This window comes from Haliotis cracherodii, unplaced genomic scaffold (genome assembly GCF_022045235.1).
Source record: "Haliotis cracherodii isolate W230 unplaced genomic scaffold, xgHalCrac1.p SCAF_4, whole genome shotgun sequence".
In the NCBI taxonomy this organism is placed as follows: domain Eukaryota; kingdom Metazoa; phylum Mollusca; class Gastropoda; order Lepetellida; family Haliotidae; genus Haliotis; species Haliotis cracherodii.
The window spans coordinates 25,695,125-25,713,546 of NW_027266297.1; the positions used below are offsets into that span (position 1 = coordinate 25,695,125).

Below are 18,422 nucleotides of genomic sequence, written 5' to 3' on the forward strand. Positions count from 1 at the left end.
GACGATGATATAGTGTCGTAAATTTTGCCATGCCATACTTGCGAACTGATGACATGCAGATTTGAAGCGAATGACATATTAACTTCATGCTTTTGATACTCATAGGTTTGTTTGTTTGTATGTTGTTTAACACCGCACTCAGCAATATTCCAGCTATATGACGGCGGTCTGTAAATAAACGAGTCTGAACCAGACAATCCTGAGATTAACATTATGAGCATCGATCCAAGCAAATGGGACGTGATGGCATGCATCAACCAAGTCGCCTTTTACGGAATTCGTAATTGAACTTTGATACACCAAAAACTTTGCGTACATTATCTTAAAAGAATAGGAATGATGACTCCAAACATCGGCAATTGACTTTTATGACGATATGTATTTCCAAAATGCTGCAAACAGGGAACAGGATTATTTATATACAACAAAAGATCCATGTAAATAGGCCTCCCCATAAGTACCAAAGCAGTTCACAAAATGGAACAATATTGCCCATTATAAAATCAAGAAATAAATATTTTAGGAAACATACAAATATAATCAGCTTGTTGACATACTATTTTTGGACAAGTTATCAATCAGCTGTTGAATTGTATCTCATGATCTCTCGTATTTAAACGTAATTATTTCATAATGGCCATTTTACCGTAATGATTTTGTTTAGACCATACAGTACGTTATTGAAGTTGGATAAATCATCATTATTATTATTTGTAGATATAAAACAGTACGACAAACGATATCACCGTCAAAACTGTAAGCATCAAAGTGAATCAAACAGAAATGTGGGCCCACATATTTTTACCTCTGGAGGATTTTCTGAGTGGGCCAACATTTTTAAAAAAATGTCTAAATCTATACAAATCTTATTATTTTGAAAATTATCAACTGACCGTAGTCAGAACAGAACGACAAATGATATCACCGACAAAACTTTATGGAATATAATGAACACAGAAACATGGGCCCAATGATATCTCTCTGTAGATACTTTTTCTGGGTAAGCTCACAGTTTGAAAATCTACTATTCTTACCTTTAAAAAATTACGAATGAAAAACCTTCACAGAAAGTAAACACGAACACATTCTGAAGATTATTATCCAATCCAAACAAAACAAAAAGACTCAACATATTTTATCCGAACATGTGTATGATCTTGGGCTATTCTGTACATGCGACATCAGGAGCAATATAACAATGGCATTTAGTTCATTCAGTATTTGGGGGCGGTCGGGTAGCCTAGTGGTTAAAGCGTTCGCTCGTCACGCCGAAGACCCGGGTTCGATTCCCGACGTGGGTACAATGTGTGAAGCCCATTTCTGGTGTCCCCCGTCGTGATGTTGCTGGAATTTTGCTAAAAGCGGCGTAAAACCATACTCACTCACTCACTCACTCATTCAGTTTTTCATGATCACAGTAGCAGCTTTGATGGGAACACTGTTTCATTTTCTCTTTACAAATATGAACACATGTCACGCGTCATAATTAAATATTGCTATTTAACTTCACAAATATCTTGATTATAAAGAAGCATCAACACATCCAATAATATCATTAGTGCAGTATTGGTATTTAAATGGGAACAGTATTGTAACGAAAATAAATTTATGAAACACTCACTCAGACAACAGAACTATTTTAACAGGAACTATCTGATATATTACCAGTGATAATCTGTATGCAACGCCAGCTTCGTCATATGACTTTGCCAAGTTATGGGAACAGTTTGAAAACAAAACAACAACCAACGAGTCTACACTCTGTCATGATTATCACAATAATTGAGTTTGATGAACTGTATCATATTTCACACTGAATCTGTGAAACACAATGTAGGCAACTTCAAACATCTGCATGATAAATAGAAATACTTATTGCATTACCACAGGTAGTTTTGTCAAACATGTGATTGGAACTGTATCAGCATTGCCCCAGAATTCCTCAATATACTTTGTATGGGCCCCAGATTTCGGGTCCACATTATCATCCTTGTGTTTCAAAGTGTCATGCTCATACCATCCCTCATACCTGTGCACAAAGTCACATGACTGAAACTTATTTGCCAATCGTAAGTGATAAAAACGTAGTCACCTAATAAACAAGTATAAATACCCAAATTCTGAATGAGGCGATCCGGTTTAGTGTGAACAAGCCAGAATGAAAACAAAAACATATTTCAACTTGGAGTTGGAATATCACGCAATTGATAAATGATAAACAATTGACCTGAATGATAACATACTTACATTACAACATAACCAAATATTAACCATAAAAGAATGCCACTATTAAAACATGTTTTTAAAACAGTTTTAACCTTTTTATACTTTTTATTTCATCTTCACAAAACAATGCAAAACTCCATTACCTACTAACGACAATAAACTATTATGGTAAATGGTTTCATAAAATATGCCTGAAGTCATCACATTGCGGAAACACTCTGCTACATGGACAAATGTATGATTTATTTTCTGTGAATTATTTGTGAACCAAATCTGTGGTAAACTTTCTAAATAGCATTGTGTGTTCATAGCTTTCGGCCATGGGATACGTGCCAATTTACACTTGTCTGAGGGGTACACAAAGTACGTGATCTAAACTACCAGTTGAAGGACTTTCATTTTTGTGGAAGCCTCGGGGGCCGAGTGGATTAGATCGCTGACTTTGTGTGCTGGCGATTAGGTGCCTCACTCTAGATCTGGCAGTGTGGGTTCGAATGCCGGACGGGACTCACCCACCACACCCTCCAACACCCAACACCCACACCCACAAAAACAAGAATCTGTACTTTACAAAGAAAGTGTTATCCTAAATATAACCTTTCTTCCATTTGACCACTTTCTAAATGGAATTGCGTGTTCATAACAACTGTACCGCAAGAGTAAACGCTAGTGCACAAAAGTGACTCTTCCCACCAAAATAATCTTCCAGCAAAGGTTAGTCCATCAAATCTTCTCACAAGTCTTGAATCCTCCATGGGAAAGTGACCATTAGAGTGATTAATTATTTGGGCAGATATCTTTGATGTCGTCTGTATGATGGAGTGAGATGGAGGGACATTCCTTGAACGACTGGCAATGCGGTTTCGCCAAATTAATCCTTATATTTAATATGATTGTCATGTTAGAAGCACAGTTCAACAATTCCAGCATTATCCAAAACAATCGGCTGCATAAATTGTATCCAAGTGGAGATTCCAACCCCAGACGTGATGACCAAACGCTTCCAATTTGTAAGCCTAAATAGCTGATCACCGAAAGGACCTGAATAAATACTACACAGTGGTATCAAACTACCTCAAGGAAATAATTTATCCGAACTTACATACATTTTTCTATCGCGAAGTCATAGATCAAACCTACGTTACAGGCAAAACACCCAGAATAGTATAAATATATTGAAAATGTTAAAATAAATCGATAACGTCTAAGTGAATACACCATTACATCTACATTTTGGTTTGATGAATAGGAGAAACGTAGGATTCTTAAAATTACAGCAAAGGGACTTTGTATGGAATTCAATAGCAACAACGAACATGACATCTCTAGGATTCAGCACTCATGTACATTGCATCAAATTTGCATACGAAACAAATGTTTTTTTGCGCTTGAATATGAGGCTCAGTTCATCTGGAGACAACCGTAGATGAACTTAGGTGAATACCTATATATGATATCAGTTGAGTTCCAATTTTCTTTTTACATCCAATCTATTCTAAAGCATACAAAGAATCTTCAGTGAAATGTCGTGGAATATGCGGGACAATTTATAAATTATTTCCACATCGTCAATGGATCTGTTTCACTAGCGCCCAGTTCTGTAGTTCTGAGACGCCTCTAGTCTGTGCAGGACATTCTGGGCACAGGTCATCACCAGGGAGTGGTGTTTCGCCAAAGGTGCTTGGTTGCTGTAGGGGTTAGCTGGATCCAGTACAACCGGGTTCTTTCTGAAATAGGCGCGAGACAAAATATTGTTTCTGCAACATCAATAAAATTGATTCAAGAAATGCAATTTGTTTTATCCGAACCAAAAACTTTCTTTGGGTCCATTTTTTCAGCAAGTCCAGTGAATTACTCTTTTTGTGAGACCTGGGGCCAAAACACTTTTTCATTATTTTCAATATTTCAGAAATATCAGATGATGGTGGGTGAGTGTTAGTGGTGGAACCACATATGTTCGGGAACTACATTCAAATAAGAGACAAGATACCACATACGTTTTGTTAATGTCATAGTACAAGGCCACATTGAATCTTTTAGGCCAGAGTATCCGCAGTGACGTCAGATCGGCCAGCTGGGTCATGACGTCCTTGAACCAATCGTTGGTGTTGAAGTCAGACGGGGATCCACGATTCTTCCAAAGGGAGATAACTATTATCTCGAGGAAGAATGACCTCATAACTTTCTCTTGTCTGTTGACTTCTCTCTTCACGGGAAGCAGTGCATAGAAAGGTATAAATGATTGATGTACATATAGGTGCATTCGCAGGTTCAAATAGATCAAATAAGTTTGTTCAAAATTATTTTCTATAGGCCCCAGCTGATGTCAAATCTGTTCAGTAATGCCATACATAATCATACATTATTGTCAAATGTCACAGATAAAAGGTCACTAATTTACAAGGAATCTATTTGTTTAATGAGAGCGTTTCTAGCACCCACGCATTATAAATAAAACATAAATAACCATAAATAGTAGAAGCAACTGTTTTGAGAATTAATGTTTGACATATCTACAACATCGTTCATTTTTTAGGAATTTTAAAATGGACATATGAACATATCTACTTCCTGTCCTGTGACACGCTTTTTATCTTATTTGCCTGTGTCCCACGTGATACCACTCTTGGAATACATGACATATATATTTGAAATACTCAAAAACCTGAATGTGTTTACAGCTATAGAATTAATAACACGTTAAACAAATGTTATTATTACTCATGAAACCATTATAACGATTTTATCAATCCAAGCTACACATTGACAAGAACGTTAATTATGCTGGGGTTTATTATCACTGAATTTCTTACATTTCGCTAAAATAAGGGAGTGAGTTTGGTTTGACGCCGCTTTTAGCAATATTCCAGCAATATCGTTGCGGGGGACACCAGAAATGGGCTTCGCACATTGTACCCATGTCGGGAATCGAACCCGGGTCTTCGGCGTGACGATGAAATGCTTTAACCAATTGGCTACCCGACCGCCCCAGCTAAAAGATGGAGCAGACGCGAGGTGGCTGAAACAAATACCTGCACATCTGTCCTGGCGTCGATGCTCATTACTTGTTTTATTAAATGAAAAGCCAAACTGACCCAAGAATTTTGGAACCATCACGGACTTCATCTGTAGGTCTTAGAGACAGGGATTTAGAGAGTACATTGTACTATCGTTAAATTATAATAATATTGACTGTCTTACGTTTGCCCAGTATTTCACAAGTCGCACCAGATTCTTGATTTTGACAGTCGCTGTTTTCACCAATTCCTGCTGTTCCAAAATGAAGCACGGTGAGTAGAATCTCCTTTGTTTGTCAGTCTTGTCTTTCATTTCATTGAACGCCTCCAAACACGTTTTAACTGAAAGGAAATAATTCCGACACCTATTCAATCCTTAGTACATGCGGCCAATATATATCGAGTTATCAGGGCTAGCCGAGTTATCCAGACTTCAGGGAAAGTGTTTTAACAACCTGACAGTATGCTAAATTGTAGTTCATAACGATTCAGTTGATGATAGATGGAACAGGTTACTAGGAAGTGACATCGAGTTAGTGAAATTTCAGTACAATAACAACAATGTGTTTCACCTCCCAGGATGTTGTAAGCTGGCAGAATGTCGACATCATGGATGTGATCGGATGCACCACAGCTAAGCTTATACTGCAGACCGCGGTCTGATCGGCCCTGAAACTCTAGCGTTCCTGCAAATTCTGTCCAACGTCTTTCAAATGCATTGTGCAAGATGTCCAGAATGTTTTCCATCTTGGCCTCCAATTGTTGGATCGAGTTGACATCGTTGATGAACACGACCAAATCGACGTCCGACTTTCCATGAACATTCGTGCTCCTTCCAAGTGAACCACCCTGTTGAGCGGGAAGGAAATATGTCATTATAAAATACCCAGCACGGTATAGAAACTACCCGAGAGGGGGTGGGGGTGGGAGAAGTGTTGGGGTAGCTGTCGCTGATGTTCATTAAACTCAAGGTTCGTAAAACCAAACCAAACCTATTGTCCGCGGTTTGGTTTGATAGTGAGCTTCCAATTTAACCTAGCATCAGGATAGTGCAAACCAAACCAAACCTACCCTGACAACCATTGAGACGCTTAGTGGCGTGTGATGTTGCAGGAAGTTCGTGACACGCTCCACGACACGGTCACACTGTTGGCGGAAGTCACTGCTCGGCTGTATGGTGTCCTGAATGAACTGCTGCAGTGTCTGTCCCCTACCCATGCCTTCAATGATGGGCGCGGAGCCGTGATTCAGGTACTTCCTGAGGGCCTGACTACGACCGACTACTGCTTTAGCACATCGCATCAACTGCTGGCGGTATCTGGGCTCCGGAAGGACATTGTTGAAAGGGTTTGCTGGATCCATCACGAAAGGTCGAGGTCTGAAATATGATCAATGTCTCTTCAGAATAGTGCAACATAGTATACCAACAGTACCCTAGTAACGCCATTTTGTCATAGATAATATCCATGAAATAAAATTGTCGTGAGTTAAAATGAGGATTGCTTTGGCTATGATTTCTGCGTAAGTGTTTATGCAGTTAGTGTGCTTAGAGGGTCTGGTTTTCTGGCTCTTTGGAAAGAGCAAGACCTACCCTTTTCACATCCTAACCAGGCCCGATTGAATCTGTCTGCCTTTGACATTGTAGTGTTAAATGAATTAAATATAAACCAGCTGTATAAATACATGAGGTGTAAAAAAATCATTTTGAGAATGAGTACATAGAATATTATCACTTTTACTTCTGACCACGTGTGAGTTTTATTTCTCGGACTCAATGTCTTTTCAGTGTCCTGGGTGTTGGTCAAACATAAATCTTGATAGGGTGTTAGGGTTAATATCTGTCTTAAACACCAATGTAAATGTCCTGATATTCATTGGTCTTCACTTATTTAAATCACCATGGATAGCTGCAAAATTGTTGATGAGGCGTTAAACAATCATCACTCGCACACTAATTCAAGTGTGTGTACTTACTTCTATATTTAAGTTTAATATCTCTTTTAGCAACGTTTGAAGCTGATGAAATAGATATGTGACGATGCACTTGCTGACAGAAAGTTGTACATACGGGATAGCTCGGTACTTGGTCATAGTGTACTTCTTCTCCCACTCGATACCAAGAGACTCTAGGTCATACAACTGGATCATAATCTCCTCAAACCAGTCAAACATGTCGAAGTCACTTGGTTGTCCAGCCCGCTGCCATCTGTAAATGTATGTACCTTAATGTATCCAACCATGAAATGTTGTCCATCAGCCTCACACTCATTTGCTAACATTGACGGTTATGTATTTATTTACTTAAGGCTTACAAACACCAATTCATTATAGCAACTCTTCATAACATTTCCATCTAGGTATTTTGGTTTTAGATTTCTTTTACTTCATCATGCAAACGTTGCTGATACTGGCATTAATATTTGAATCACATTACATAAAGTACATAACATATGTCAATGTTCACTTACATGTAGCTGCACCGAAAAAAAGCCGGGTTAGAATTGGTTTTCAGCAACTCATGCTTGTCGTAAGTTAATACTTGTCATGTACAAATGTGAGTGTCAGAATGGCAATTGTGGATATATTACGTCTAAACAAATCCTTCTCTTGCATACGATTACACACTAACAAACGCAAAATCTTATAGTTGTTATCTCCCGTGCAAGAGATTTCTGTAATAAAAAATACGATTATTTATACCTTGCATCACACCTGGGCCAATTTGGTAGTGAGTAGCTCATGTTGTGTGCTTACCTGTGCATGACCAGAAGCTCCATCAAGTAGTAGCTGGTGATCTTAACATCCACGTTGACCTCCTCCTGTTGGCAGTTGAAGTAAAAAGACGTGATCATGGTTAGCAATTGGAATTGAATTCTGCACATAATCAAGTAAGTTTCTTCAGATCCCAAAGCAAACCGACGCAGATCTTAAAAATGGAAGTAGGGTTCTTTATTCTCTGTTTCTCACTGTACACCTTATTGTTGACTGAAATATTATGCATATGGATAATGCTGTATTAATGCCAATTATTAGACTATTTCCGATTTCTGAAACTATTGTACAATAAAGTTTGTTCAACAGGTAACCATTAGCAGACACAACTTATTCCAAAACATGATTGCATGTTATAGCATCAACGTATTCGTATGACAGAATTTTCTTACCTTCACCCAGTACTTCATAATTTTAATGAGAGACCCTACTTTGGTCGGCGCCTGTCTGATGAAGTCTATCTGCATTTCGGCCAGACACACGGAGTAGCAGTCTCTGTCAGCATCAGGAAGTTCACTCATGTCCATGTACACGTCGTGAACGTTCTTGTCTGGAAAGAACATCGACAAGGGTGTATAAAAGCAGTCATAATATAACGAAGGAGATTTAAGCTCAAACAGGATTACACAAATTCGTGTTGCAGAGATATTACTGAACTGTAAACCTTTAATTTACATCATTTTTTTAATATCGAATGATTGATGAATGAATGACGAACTTTATTTTTATGTATGGAGTGATGAAATACAACATTTATATCTGGTGATAACACTTTATGCCGTCCGCGGTGTCATAGATGCCACAGTATCCAAGGACGAGTAGTCCCAGACAATGATGTCAGTACCCAATGTCCTGGGACATTCAGTCCAGGAAACAATGGCTGAGGACTACTCACCCCGATGTATCAGTGTGCCCTATGTTCAAGCATGCAATGCCCCACTCTGAAACTAATGTCCACACAAACACTTTGTGGTGTATATTGAGGAGATAAACATACTGTGTTTTCAATGTAGAGCTAGGTTACCTGTAGATTTAACCGCGCTAAATTGAATTTGGAACCGAACGTGCAGCGTGGGGTTTAAAATGTTAAATTTACATTGAAAACACAGTATGTTTATCTCCATTCTACCATGACTAAATAAAACGCGAACCCTTTGGTGTTATCAAATATACTGAGTGAAGCGGCATGGGATGAGTTCAGTGTTTTGAGTGAGTTATCGATCTGAATTACGGAATCACCGAATATATGGCGCTGTTATATACAGCGCCATATATTCGGTGATTCCGTTTGTTTAAACCGTAATACTTCACTGGAACATATGACAGGCCTTGAAAGAATAGAAGCACGGCAACTTGGTAAGCTAACATGAGGTGGGCATCCCTAAAGAAAACAAAGCAAGCTTTGCAAGGCTTTCGCTCTACATCGCACGTCACCATTATTACGTCATATCGCTCATTGTAACGCAAAAGATATGACGTCACAGTCGTATATAGAAAAAAGCCAAAATTCCAAGCTCTCTGTTGTCTCCTAAACGTAAATACATTCCCTTTGTAGATTTCTGTCGTGTTTTCCGCCCGAAATGTATTGCCACACATCCTTTGAATATTGTAGTAACCGCATCTGTGCATTTTGTAACCTGCAATTGTAGGTATTATTATTTAGATATGCCTACCGACAATATTCTATGAATATTAGCTTCCGTGGTGATGCGGCCGTCAAACCAGATTTACGTAGGGAATTACTGATATTAATATACACCTGGAACTAAATTAAGCGCCACCGAACTAAATATGACACAGAATTATGAATACCGAAAATAAGCAAACAACGATTATTTATTAGACAATATGGCACTTTCCCCACACAATCACACTGACAATGCCACGATCAACGCGATTGCTGTTGCATGCACTGCACGTGAAGCACAATACCCTTGAATTTGCTGAAATCAAGTATGGGTTTTTACCTTTGCACACCTTGAAAGGTACATATTTCTTGACAAAGACTGTCTGATCGTTGTGAAACACCATCATGCCACGTCGTAGACTGTCAGAAGCATTAAGATGGACAGGTTATTGGAATGAATAATGCAGGATTGTCCTTTAGGGAAATTGGACGGCAACTTGGACGTCACCATTCCGTAATTGCAAGATTAGTGCAAACATAACGTGCAACAAATGAAGTTAAGGATAGACCACGGCAAGGTCAGCCTCGAAAGACATCCAGGCGGGAAGATGCAGCGTTATTGCGGCTTGTTAGGCGACGTCCGTTTAACAACGTTACAGTTTTAAGATCACAGTGGCTAGGTGGCCGAGCATTTTCAACCAGAACCGTCCGAAATCGTTTGAAGGCAGCGGGGTATAGAGCCAGATGACCAATCAAACGTCCACTGTTAACACAGGAACACAGACAAGCTCGTTTGGCGTGGTCAACTCAACGTCAGAACTGAAACATTTGATCATGGAGGAGAGTTCATTTTTCTGATGAAAGCCGGTTCCTTTTGCATATGGTGGACGGGCGTACACGTGTCTGGAGACATCCTAATACAGCCATGGCCGAACGCAACATCCTTGAAACCATTCCTTTTGGTGGTGGGTCCGTAGTAGTGTGGGGTTGTGTATCTTTCTCATGTAAACTGGACTTGATCAGTGTGCATGGCACTCTTAACGGACCTCGATATCAGCATGATATCTTGGAGACGGCAGTTATTCCCCATTTTGAAAACATCCATTGGCCACAATACCGATATTCATGGATGACAATGCCCGACCTCACAGATCACGTGCTCACGTGCTGTCCGATCACTGAGTGTTTACCTCAGAATGCGATTGAGACATTTCCTTGGCCAGAACGAAGTCCTGATCTCAATCCCATAGAGCATCTTTGGAACATTTTAGGCCGTCAAATTCGAGAAAGAGACCCACCTGTCCAAAATTTACATAAACTCGAAGCTGCTTTGCATGAGGAGTGGGCTAGAATACCTCAACGTCAAGTTCAACGTTTGATTCAGGGAATGAGGAAGCGTTTGGCTGACGTCACTCGTGCACAAGGAGGATACACCAAATATTGACATAAACTGTGTTTTGGGCTTCTTTAGACATTGTTCCAGGATTGCACTGATTCAAATTTGATGCAATCATTTCAGTAACCGCTGTGTGACAAACGTTATTTTCACTTTATTTTTGGTGCAAATTACGTATTTTTCTAAAATGTCACCATTTGATAATAAAATTCATCAGTATGCTTCAAACTTATGTTTACTCAGTGATTAGTGTCCCTTTTAAGCATTGAACATCACTAGACACACGTATGTAAAAGGAATTTTTCGGTAGGTTGCAAGAAGGTTGACTCATTGATATAAATATGGGTGGCGCTTAATTAAGTTCCAGATGTATATGATACAAACATACAGAGGTCTTTACCATAAAGTATTTGAAAAGTTAAACATGTTCTGTTATTGTATGACCATGCATGAAGGCAAATGTTTTGGGATCTCAAAGAAAGTTTCTTGAGAAAGTCTTGGCGCATAAATACCTAAATGTATACGTACATTTCAAGACGTCAAATGCAGGGAATACTTCCATGATGTGTTGCTGGCCCAGATCCTGACAATTCAGGTGGAATGTCATCGAGTGAGGTGTATAGTCAATAAACTGTATAAACCCATAGCGAGGAACAAATTCAGAAGAATCCAACTTGGCTCTTATAATGTCAAGGATGCGTCTAGTTTTGGATTTCATATCCTGCACGGAGCTGAGGTCATTGATGAACACGTACAGATCCACATGGCAGGGGGTGAATACAAATGTGTTCTTTCCTATACATCCTCCCTGAAAAATACATTGTGCATTAAGTGACAGTATGTCCAATGAGAACTCGTTTAGAAATGCGTTGGTACGAACTACAGTAAACTACGGATATAACGAACTCAAAGGGGATGGGGGTGGGGGTGGGGGTGGGGGGGTGGCGGGTGGGGGGTTTAAATCGTCCCAGAATATTCGTGCTAAAATTCTTGCTAAAGATAAATATGCGTCAGGCAGTACAAAAAGAGAACTTGTCCACAACAGAAATTACATTGTTAAAGTTGTTAGTCTATAAAACAGATTCCGGCTCATAGTTTCTTTAAATAAACAAAATAACATTACTGGTGGTGTAGCTTAAGCTGGCAAAATACCTAATCTCTATACAAAACCACATAAACATGAAATGGTCGGTCCCTTGCATAGTATTTCACGGAATGCCTTTGTTTTGAGCTTTATTTAATACGTCCCGCGTGTACTTATTTGAATAATTATTCACCCAAAATATTACAAGTTCACCACATCTCCATCTCGTTCGTTTTACATCACACATATTTATGTACATGTAGGTCCCTGATTTGAGGAGCACCAACCTTGACGACCTTCGATACACTGATTGCCACGTTCTCCTTTAGAAACCGAATTAATCGCTCAATCAACTCGTGACACTTATCGATGTCAAATGAACCCCATTCTGCCATGAACTGGGGAATGGTCTGCCCTCGCTTCATCCTCTTTAGGAGCGGCTCAGGACCCGACGGGTGTGTTGCCATCCTGAAATCTCCTCAGACGTACTCTAGAACATATTCAGTGTAACATTAAACGTCAACGCCAGAGAATAATAAGTCACCATTTTCTGTCGAAACAGATTCCATTGGACATAGAAGGCAAACTAATGGCGAAAATTATGTGAGCAGGTCGCTGAAAATTAGTGATGAGACCAGGTGTTGAGCGTAAGCATGTCGGTAGCACTTGTAACATCTTTCTGTATATAAAATGTAGTTAACCCGAAACAGTGGCGCGCCAAACTTACTTTTACCTCCCCCCCCCAAAAAAAAAAATATATATCAATTAAATTTCAAATGTATCTTCATAAGTGTTAAAAATAATGCTTGCCAGATAGCATGCAGTTAATGCATAACAAATGCATAGGGTCCACAGTCAGGTGGGTATTGTCAGTATAGGTTCAGAAAGGTATGAAATTTAGGTGTGAAATTGATAGCTACCGTTACTCATTATCAGTGATCCACATGTATCGACAACAATCAATGGTTGTTATTCTCATAGCTGCGGTTATCCTATCCCCTTATCCGTACCTCGTTAACTATCAGTTCAATGCCTATGTTTAATGTCAGTTTAACATGTTTCATTTCAGTTCAACAACAAAAATCTGTACGAGTTTTTGGAAAACAAAATGGCGGCCTGAACGGTTTACTGTCGATGAATTAAAGTATCCTAATCTGCAGGTAAGTAATTAAAGAAAAGACCGGTACATCGACTTTTTAAATATAATGATATATAAACACTCGCATCTTCTCGAGGCAAGGGCGTTAACTAGCTATAAAAGGAATCTGGACTCAGTTAACCCCTTGCCTCGAGCGGTAGAGCCAATCGGAGATGTAGAAGTGAACTTTTCGCACGGGACAATCCGCAACCCTAATAAGTGACACATAGAAAGACTTAAATCAAACGAGGCACGGGTGATGGGATACGACCAATGCGTTCGGACCTTGGTTGCTTTAATATTTAAAGGGTCGCGCTCTTTAACGAGCAAAGCTTACATATTGCATGTATGTGGTAGAACATTCCTTGCATACTACATAAAATAGCAGGTATATTGTCATATGAATATGACATAGGAACATGTATTCAAATGCAATAATACTAAATAAAAACAGATCCAGTGGTTCAATTCCATCCTGTTCGGCAAGTCTATCAATACCTCAAATTATCTCAGCTATAGCTCCCACCACAAACAATAAGCATCATTTTATCATTGATCTTGATCCGACGTGTTGTTTTCATAATAGAGCCACGTCATATAATTCTCACCGTTTCTCGTAACTATTGAAACATGTTGCTAATGTTTTTGTCATACTTCTTTAATCACACCAAACGCTGAAGAAACCGTGAGATAAAGAGACGCTGGTGTGCGTGGTGCATAACACACGGTACTGATAACTCTACAAACGTCCACCACAAGATGTCACCTGGCAGGGTTTAAAATGTAACTATCATGAAGGACCACAACTCACTTGAACACTGTCAGCTTTTTTTATGATAACCCCTGTGACTTTTCAACAAAGCCTTCCTAGGTTGAGCATAATATATCTTGCACAACTGATTATAGTTCTCGCAGAAATCTACTTTCGCTTCCCCTGCACATTCTACTTTCCTTTTCATAGAAAACTTTTGTACAGGCAATGTTAGTTCGTCGTTATGAATTGATTTAGTTATGTCGTCAAATGACCTTTTTAGGAACTGATCATATATTATGGTAGGGGTATGGGGGCGGTGGAATTGGTCTAAGAAATGCATCACGTTTTCCTGACCCCCTCCCGAATAACAATGGACCAGTCCTTTAAATATTTATGTCTATGGCGAACGATGTTGTCGTTGATAATAAAAGCTTATATTTTATATATGCACAGCATTGATCAGCAAACGTGTTGAGTGACAATAGTTTACAAGGGGAGGTGACTTTGTGAGCCTCTATGAATCCTTTACGACTCTAAGGATCCTCCATATGTGCGGTAATCTCTTTGAACAACTCTACCCTTCATGGCCTCGGATAACATATGTCTTCTAGTAGCCTATGCTTGTCGTGAGAGGCGACTAAATGGATCGGGTGATCAGGCTCTCTGACTCAACGTGTTAGGCCGTAGGCCTATTACACAGAACTACTTACAGAGAGAGGGAGAAAAGAGAATTACCACTATTTTACATATATATCCATATCCATACACTTTCATACACATACACATGCATATATACAAATAAATATTTAGACTGTATGCAATGAGCGAAGTCGAAAAGCTTTGTAAACGTAGACGGCTAGATTTCGTATGATTTTATAGTTAGTGGGTGACATAAGAGCATTATAAATTTATGGTCATAAAGCATTATGGTCATTTCAACATTTGTTTCATTGGGTAGTGACATCTTGTAAATGACAGAACGCAACTGAATGGGGTTCCAAAAAATACAACTAAATATGTATAAATAAAAGTGACAAAGACCATTTACATAATCATAAGGAATCTCTGCTTGAAGCAGAGTTGATTGTGCAATTCCGACTATAGCATTGCATGTGTTTATGAATCACTATCAAATAGTGATGATACCAGGTGTTCGCGAAAAGGTGAGCCTATCCTTTCCCAGTGGCACCCGCCACAAACACATGCAATTGCAAGTAAATCGTTCACTTGATAAACGTCGAGAGCATCATGGTACAAATCAAAGTAGGGAGTGCGCACAAAGCAACACTACTTTGTTGAAACGAACGATTATGTACAAGGGTGTTTAGAGTTGACAAAGGTGATCCCTCTTAATATTACTAAATATTTGAGTTGCGTTCCGTTGTTAACGCAAAAGCATCAACATACATTGTACTAGAATATAAAAGCGAGGGACTTGATCTGTTCGTCAATAAATGTAATTTCTGGAGGACTGGAAATGAATGTTCAGACCCATATTCTACCTTTACAGAGAGACATTGTAAAAACAGGGTCCACTATTCGTGGGTTCGAATCAACCCATTGTCAGTGGTGACCGTCAGAGACCCACATTGAAATGTTTGTAGTCACTGTGAGATTTGCTCCAAATTACGTTGACGCGCCTTTTGATATATGCAGTTAAAATCAACGTCCCGTCCAAATCACGGGCTCATGATCCAAAAACAGACTGAGTTATAAGTAACTTGACCTGAGAAGCACCTGTACATCACGCACGCGATCATGATATCACAGTAATCCACGAATAGGACCCCGTTCCATAAAGCGATCCCAGCGCAAAGACGATCGATAGTCGCTTTAAAAAGTATTTGTAATAGTCATAACTAAAGGCGTTCATAAGATATGTCTTAAATTTTTAAAATGTTCAGTATATGTGATATTTAACAAACTGTTTTACTGTCTTTTGTTGACAGACGTTTAATCTTTAAAACCGTGTTCTCGTCTCTGTATTACTGCAATATTGCCGGTGAAATGTAAATGTTTAGTCACTCACTCACACATGGGTTTATGGGTTATACCACGGTGTGTCCGTTTGATAGGGGAGGAAGGATGTGAGAGTGATGATACTGTTCTGTAGGATATACATGTACTTACATACATTTGAACATTATTCAACTTACATTTTTTCAATTATTATTGAAAAAAAGAAAACGGAATATTTATCAAAATATGAGAATAAATGTTATTACATGCCTTCGTATGGATTGAATAGTTCTGGTGTGTCTACAGGAGTATATTTTTATTTAGATTTCCACCAAGATGGAAGGTAGAGCAGTGCAGCATGCCGTTTTGGATCTTGGTCCATTGTAAGTGTCTTGAAGAGTATTAGCAGATGTGTAATGCTGTGATGAGGTTATTTGAATAAAAACAATGTTACACAAAATGGCCCACCGCCCTATCATAAATGACCAGTCACTTATGTCAGGGTGTGTGTGCTTGGTGTGGAAGGAGTGATTGAGTGAGTATGGTTTTATGCCACTTTTAGCAATATTCCAGCAATATCACGGCGGGGTACACCAGAAATGGGCTTCCCACATTGTACCCATGTCGGAATTCGAACCCGGGTCTTCGGCGTGACGAGCGAATGCTTTAAACCACCAGGCTACCCGACCGCCCCTTGATGCGGAAGGAATACGATGGTTGGGTTACCCACGTGCTGAGATGTCAATCAAGGCGATTATCGTGTTGGCATCCGCGATCATCGGTTTCACATACGCATACACACCACACGCTCAAAAATTGATTACAACTGCCATTCTCAGTCACCATGTATTCAAGCTGTGTTTTAAACAAACCTTCCGGCAATTGTAGGGCCACATTGTGTGGACATATTAACATGTGGGCAGTGACGTTATTCTGTAGGATATACTCACATGTTAGCAGTGTCTTGTAGGATGTGCTCTGACTCCTGTAAGGGTTGTGTGGTGTAAGTCGGTCTACTGCGTTCTAATATTACAGTGTCGTATGATGTATTGCACAACTCGTCCTTATTGTGTCGGCCTAGGTTTTCCTGGAAATGGCTTTCACTTTCGTTTTCTTGGAAAGTTCAATCCTCGATTGATTTTTTTTTTTTTTTTTTTTTTTTTGGGGGGGGGGGGGGGGGGGGTGGGGGGTGGTATTGTGCTTCACAATGTTCACTACCTCGTTGATTTTTGTTTCACAGTGTTATGAATTCCTTACACATTACGAATTGGAACCATTCAGCACATCGAACAAATACATATAAAAGGAGTGGCCCTGTGATATATAGCAAATGGATACTTAGTCTGTCCCACAGACCTTGATACAAATACACCCATTAGAGTCCATGCAAGTCTATAATGTTTGGTGAATATTTAATGCTGTAATATGTTTTGTGATCATTTTGATGCTACCTGCCTCATTAGCTCTTATGCCCATTGCAATTCTTAGTATTCTGAAAATACGCCGCTGTGTGGCCTGGCTGCTTGTGTGTCATGGCCTGGCGGTGACGGGCTAACATAGGTCGGTGTATTGCACAGCGAGTCATAACCTACTTCACTACTACTTCATATACTACTTCACGTGTATGTTTTAATAGCCACAAACTAAGTCAGAGTTCGCCGAAGTGATACGATTATGGTGTTTTCACCTCCAGTTGAAAGTTGATACGCAAGTGACTGTGTGAGATTTATGACTGTGTGTTTGTTTGTTTGTTTGTTTGTTTGTTTGTTTGTTTAACGCCGCACTCAGCAATATTCCAGCTATATGACGACGGTCTGTAAATAATTGAGTCTCGACCAGATAATCCAGAGATTGACATCTTAAGCATCCCGATACTCGCCTCTTACGACAAGCAAAGTCGTCTTTTACGGAATGTGTGGGTGACCAGATTAGCATATAAAGTGTTAAATGTTTTATGAACTTTTATGAACCAAACACGTTCCTGACATCATCTTAAAAGAATGATGAATCCAAACATCGGCAATTGTCTTTTATGACGATATGTATTTTCAAAATGCTGCAAACAGGAAACATGATTATTAATATACAAGAAACGATCCCCGTAAGTACCATAGCAGTTTACAAAATGGAACAATATTGCCCATTATAAAATCAAGAAATACATATTTTAGGAAACTTACAAATATAATTAGTTGGTAGACAAACTATTTTTGGACAAGTTATCGAACAGCTGTTGAATTGTATCTTATGACCATTTTACCGTAATTATTTTGTTTATGCCATAGAGTACGTTATTGAAGTCGCATAAATCATCATTTGATAATCTGTTTCTCCTGTGATCTAGAAAATAGAGGATATGGTGTTGAAGGAACCACTATCTGAGTCGGGAAAAGGAAGTCTATTTCATTGTCTTAATTATCCAATTGTTTGTAGATATAAAACAGTACGA

The 18,422-nt window shown here is 39.2% G+C and overlaps 1 protein-coding gene across 2 annotated transcripts; it reads right to left on the reverse strand.

The window, feature by feature from the left end:
- Positions 1 to 179: 179 nt before the first annotated feature.
- Positions 180 to 17,012, reverse strand: LOC139479033 (2'-5'-oligoadenylate synthase 2-like). Of its 2 annotated transcripts, XM_071261773.1 has the most exons (11): positions 16,924 to 17,012; positions 12,410 to 12,612; positions 11,567 to 11,846; positions 8,408 to 8,565; positions 7,998 to 8,062; positions 7,312 to 7,449; positions 6,315 to 6,621; positions 5,816 to 6,092; positions 5,428 to 5,585; positions 4,224 to 4,432; positions 180 to 3,953 (listed from the first exon to the last, which is right to left on the reverse strand). In XM_071261773.1, exons 2-11 carry the CDS (start codon positions 12,587 to 12,589, stop codon positions 3,812 to 3,814), a joined length of 1,914 nt encoding a protein of 637 aa, XP_071117874.1. In that variant the 5' UTR covers positions 12,590 to 12,612; positions 16,924 to 17,012; the 3' UTR covers positions 180 to 3,811. The 2 variants fall into 2 exon arrangements, with proteins under 2 accessions (XP_071117874.1, XP_071117875.1); XM_071261774.1 differs by lacking the exon at positions 12,410 to 12,612 and having other exon boundaries at positions 16,924 to 17,001.
- Positions 17,013 to 18,422: the final 1,410 nt, after the last annotated feature.

Coding starts and splice junctions, on each gene's coding strand:
- LOC139479033 (XM_071261773.1), bottom strand. CDS start 12,589: ATGGCAACACACCCGTCGGGTCCTGAGCCGCTCCTAAAGAGGATGAAG. Junction 8,566..11,566: donor TGCATTTGACGTCTTGAAAT/GTACGTATACAT, acceptor TGTTCTTTCCAG/ACAAGAACGTTCACGACGTG. Junction 7,450..7,997: donor GAGCTTCTGGTCATGCACAG/GTAAGCACACAA, acceptor ATACATTTACAG/ATGGCAGCGGGCTGGACAAC.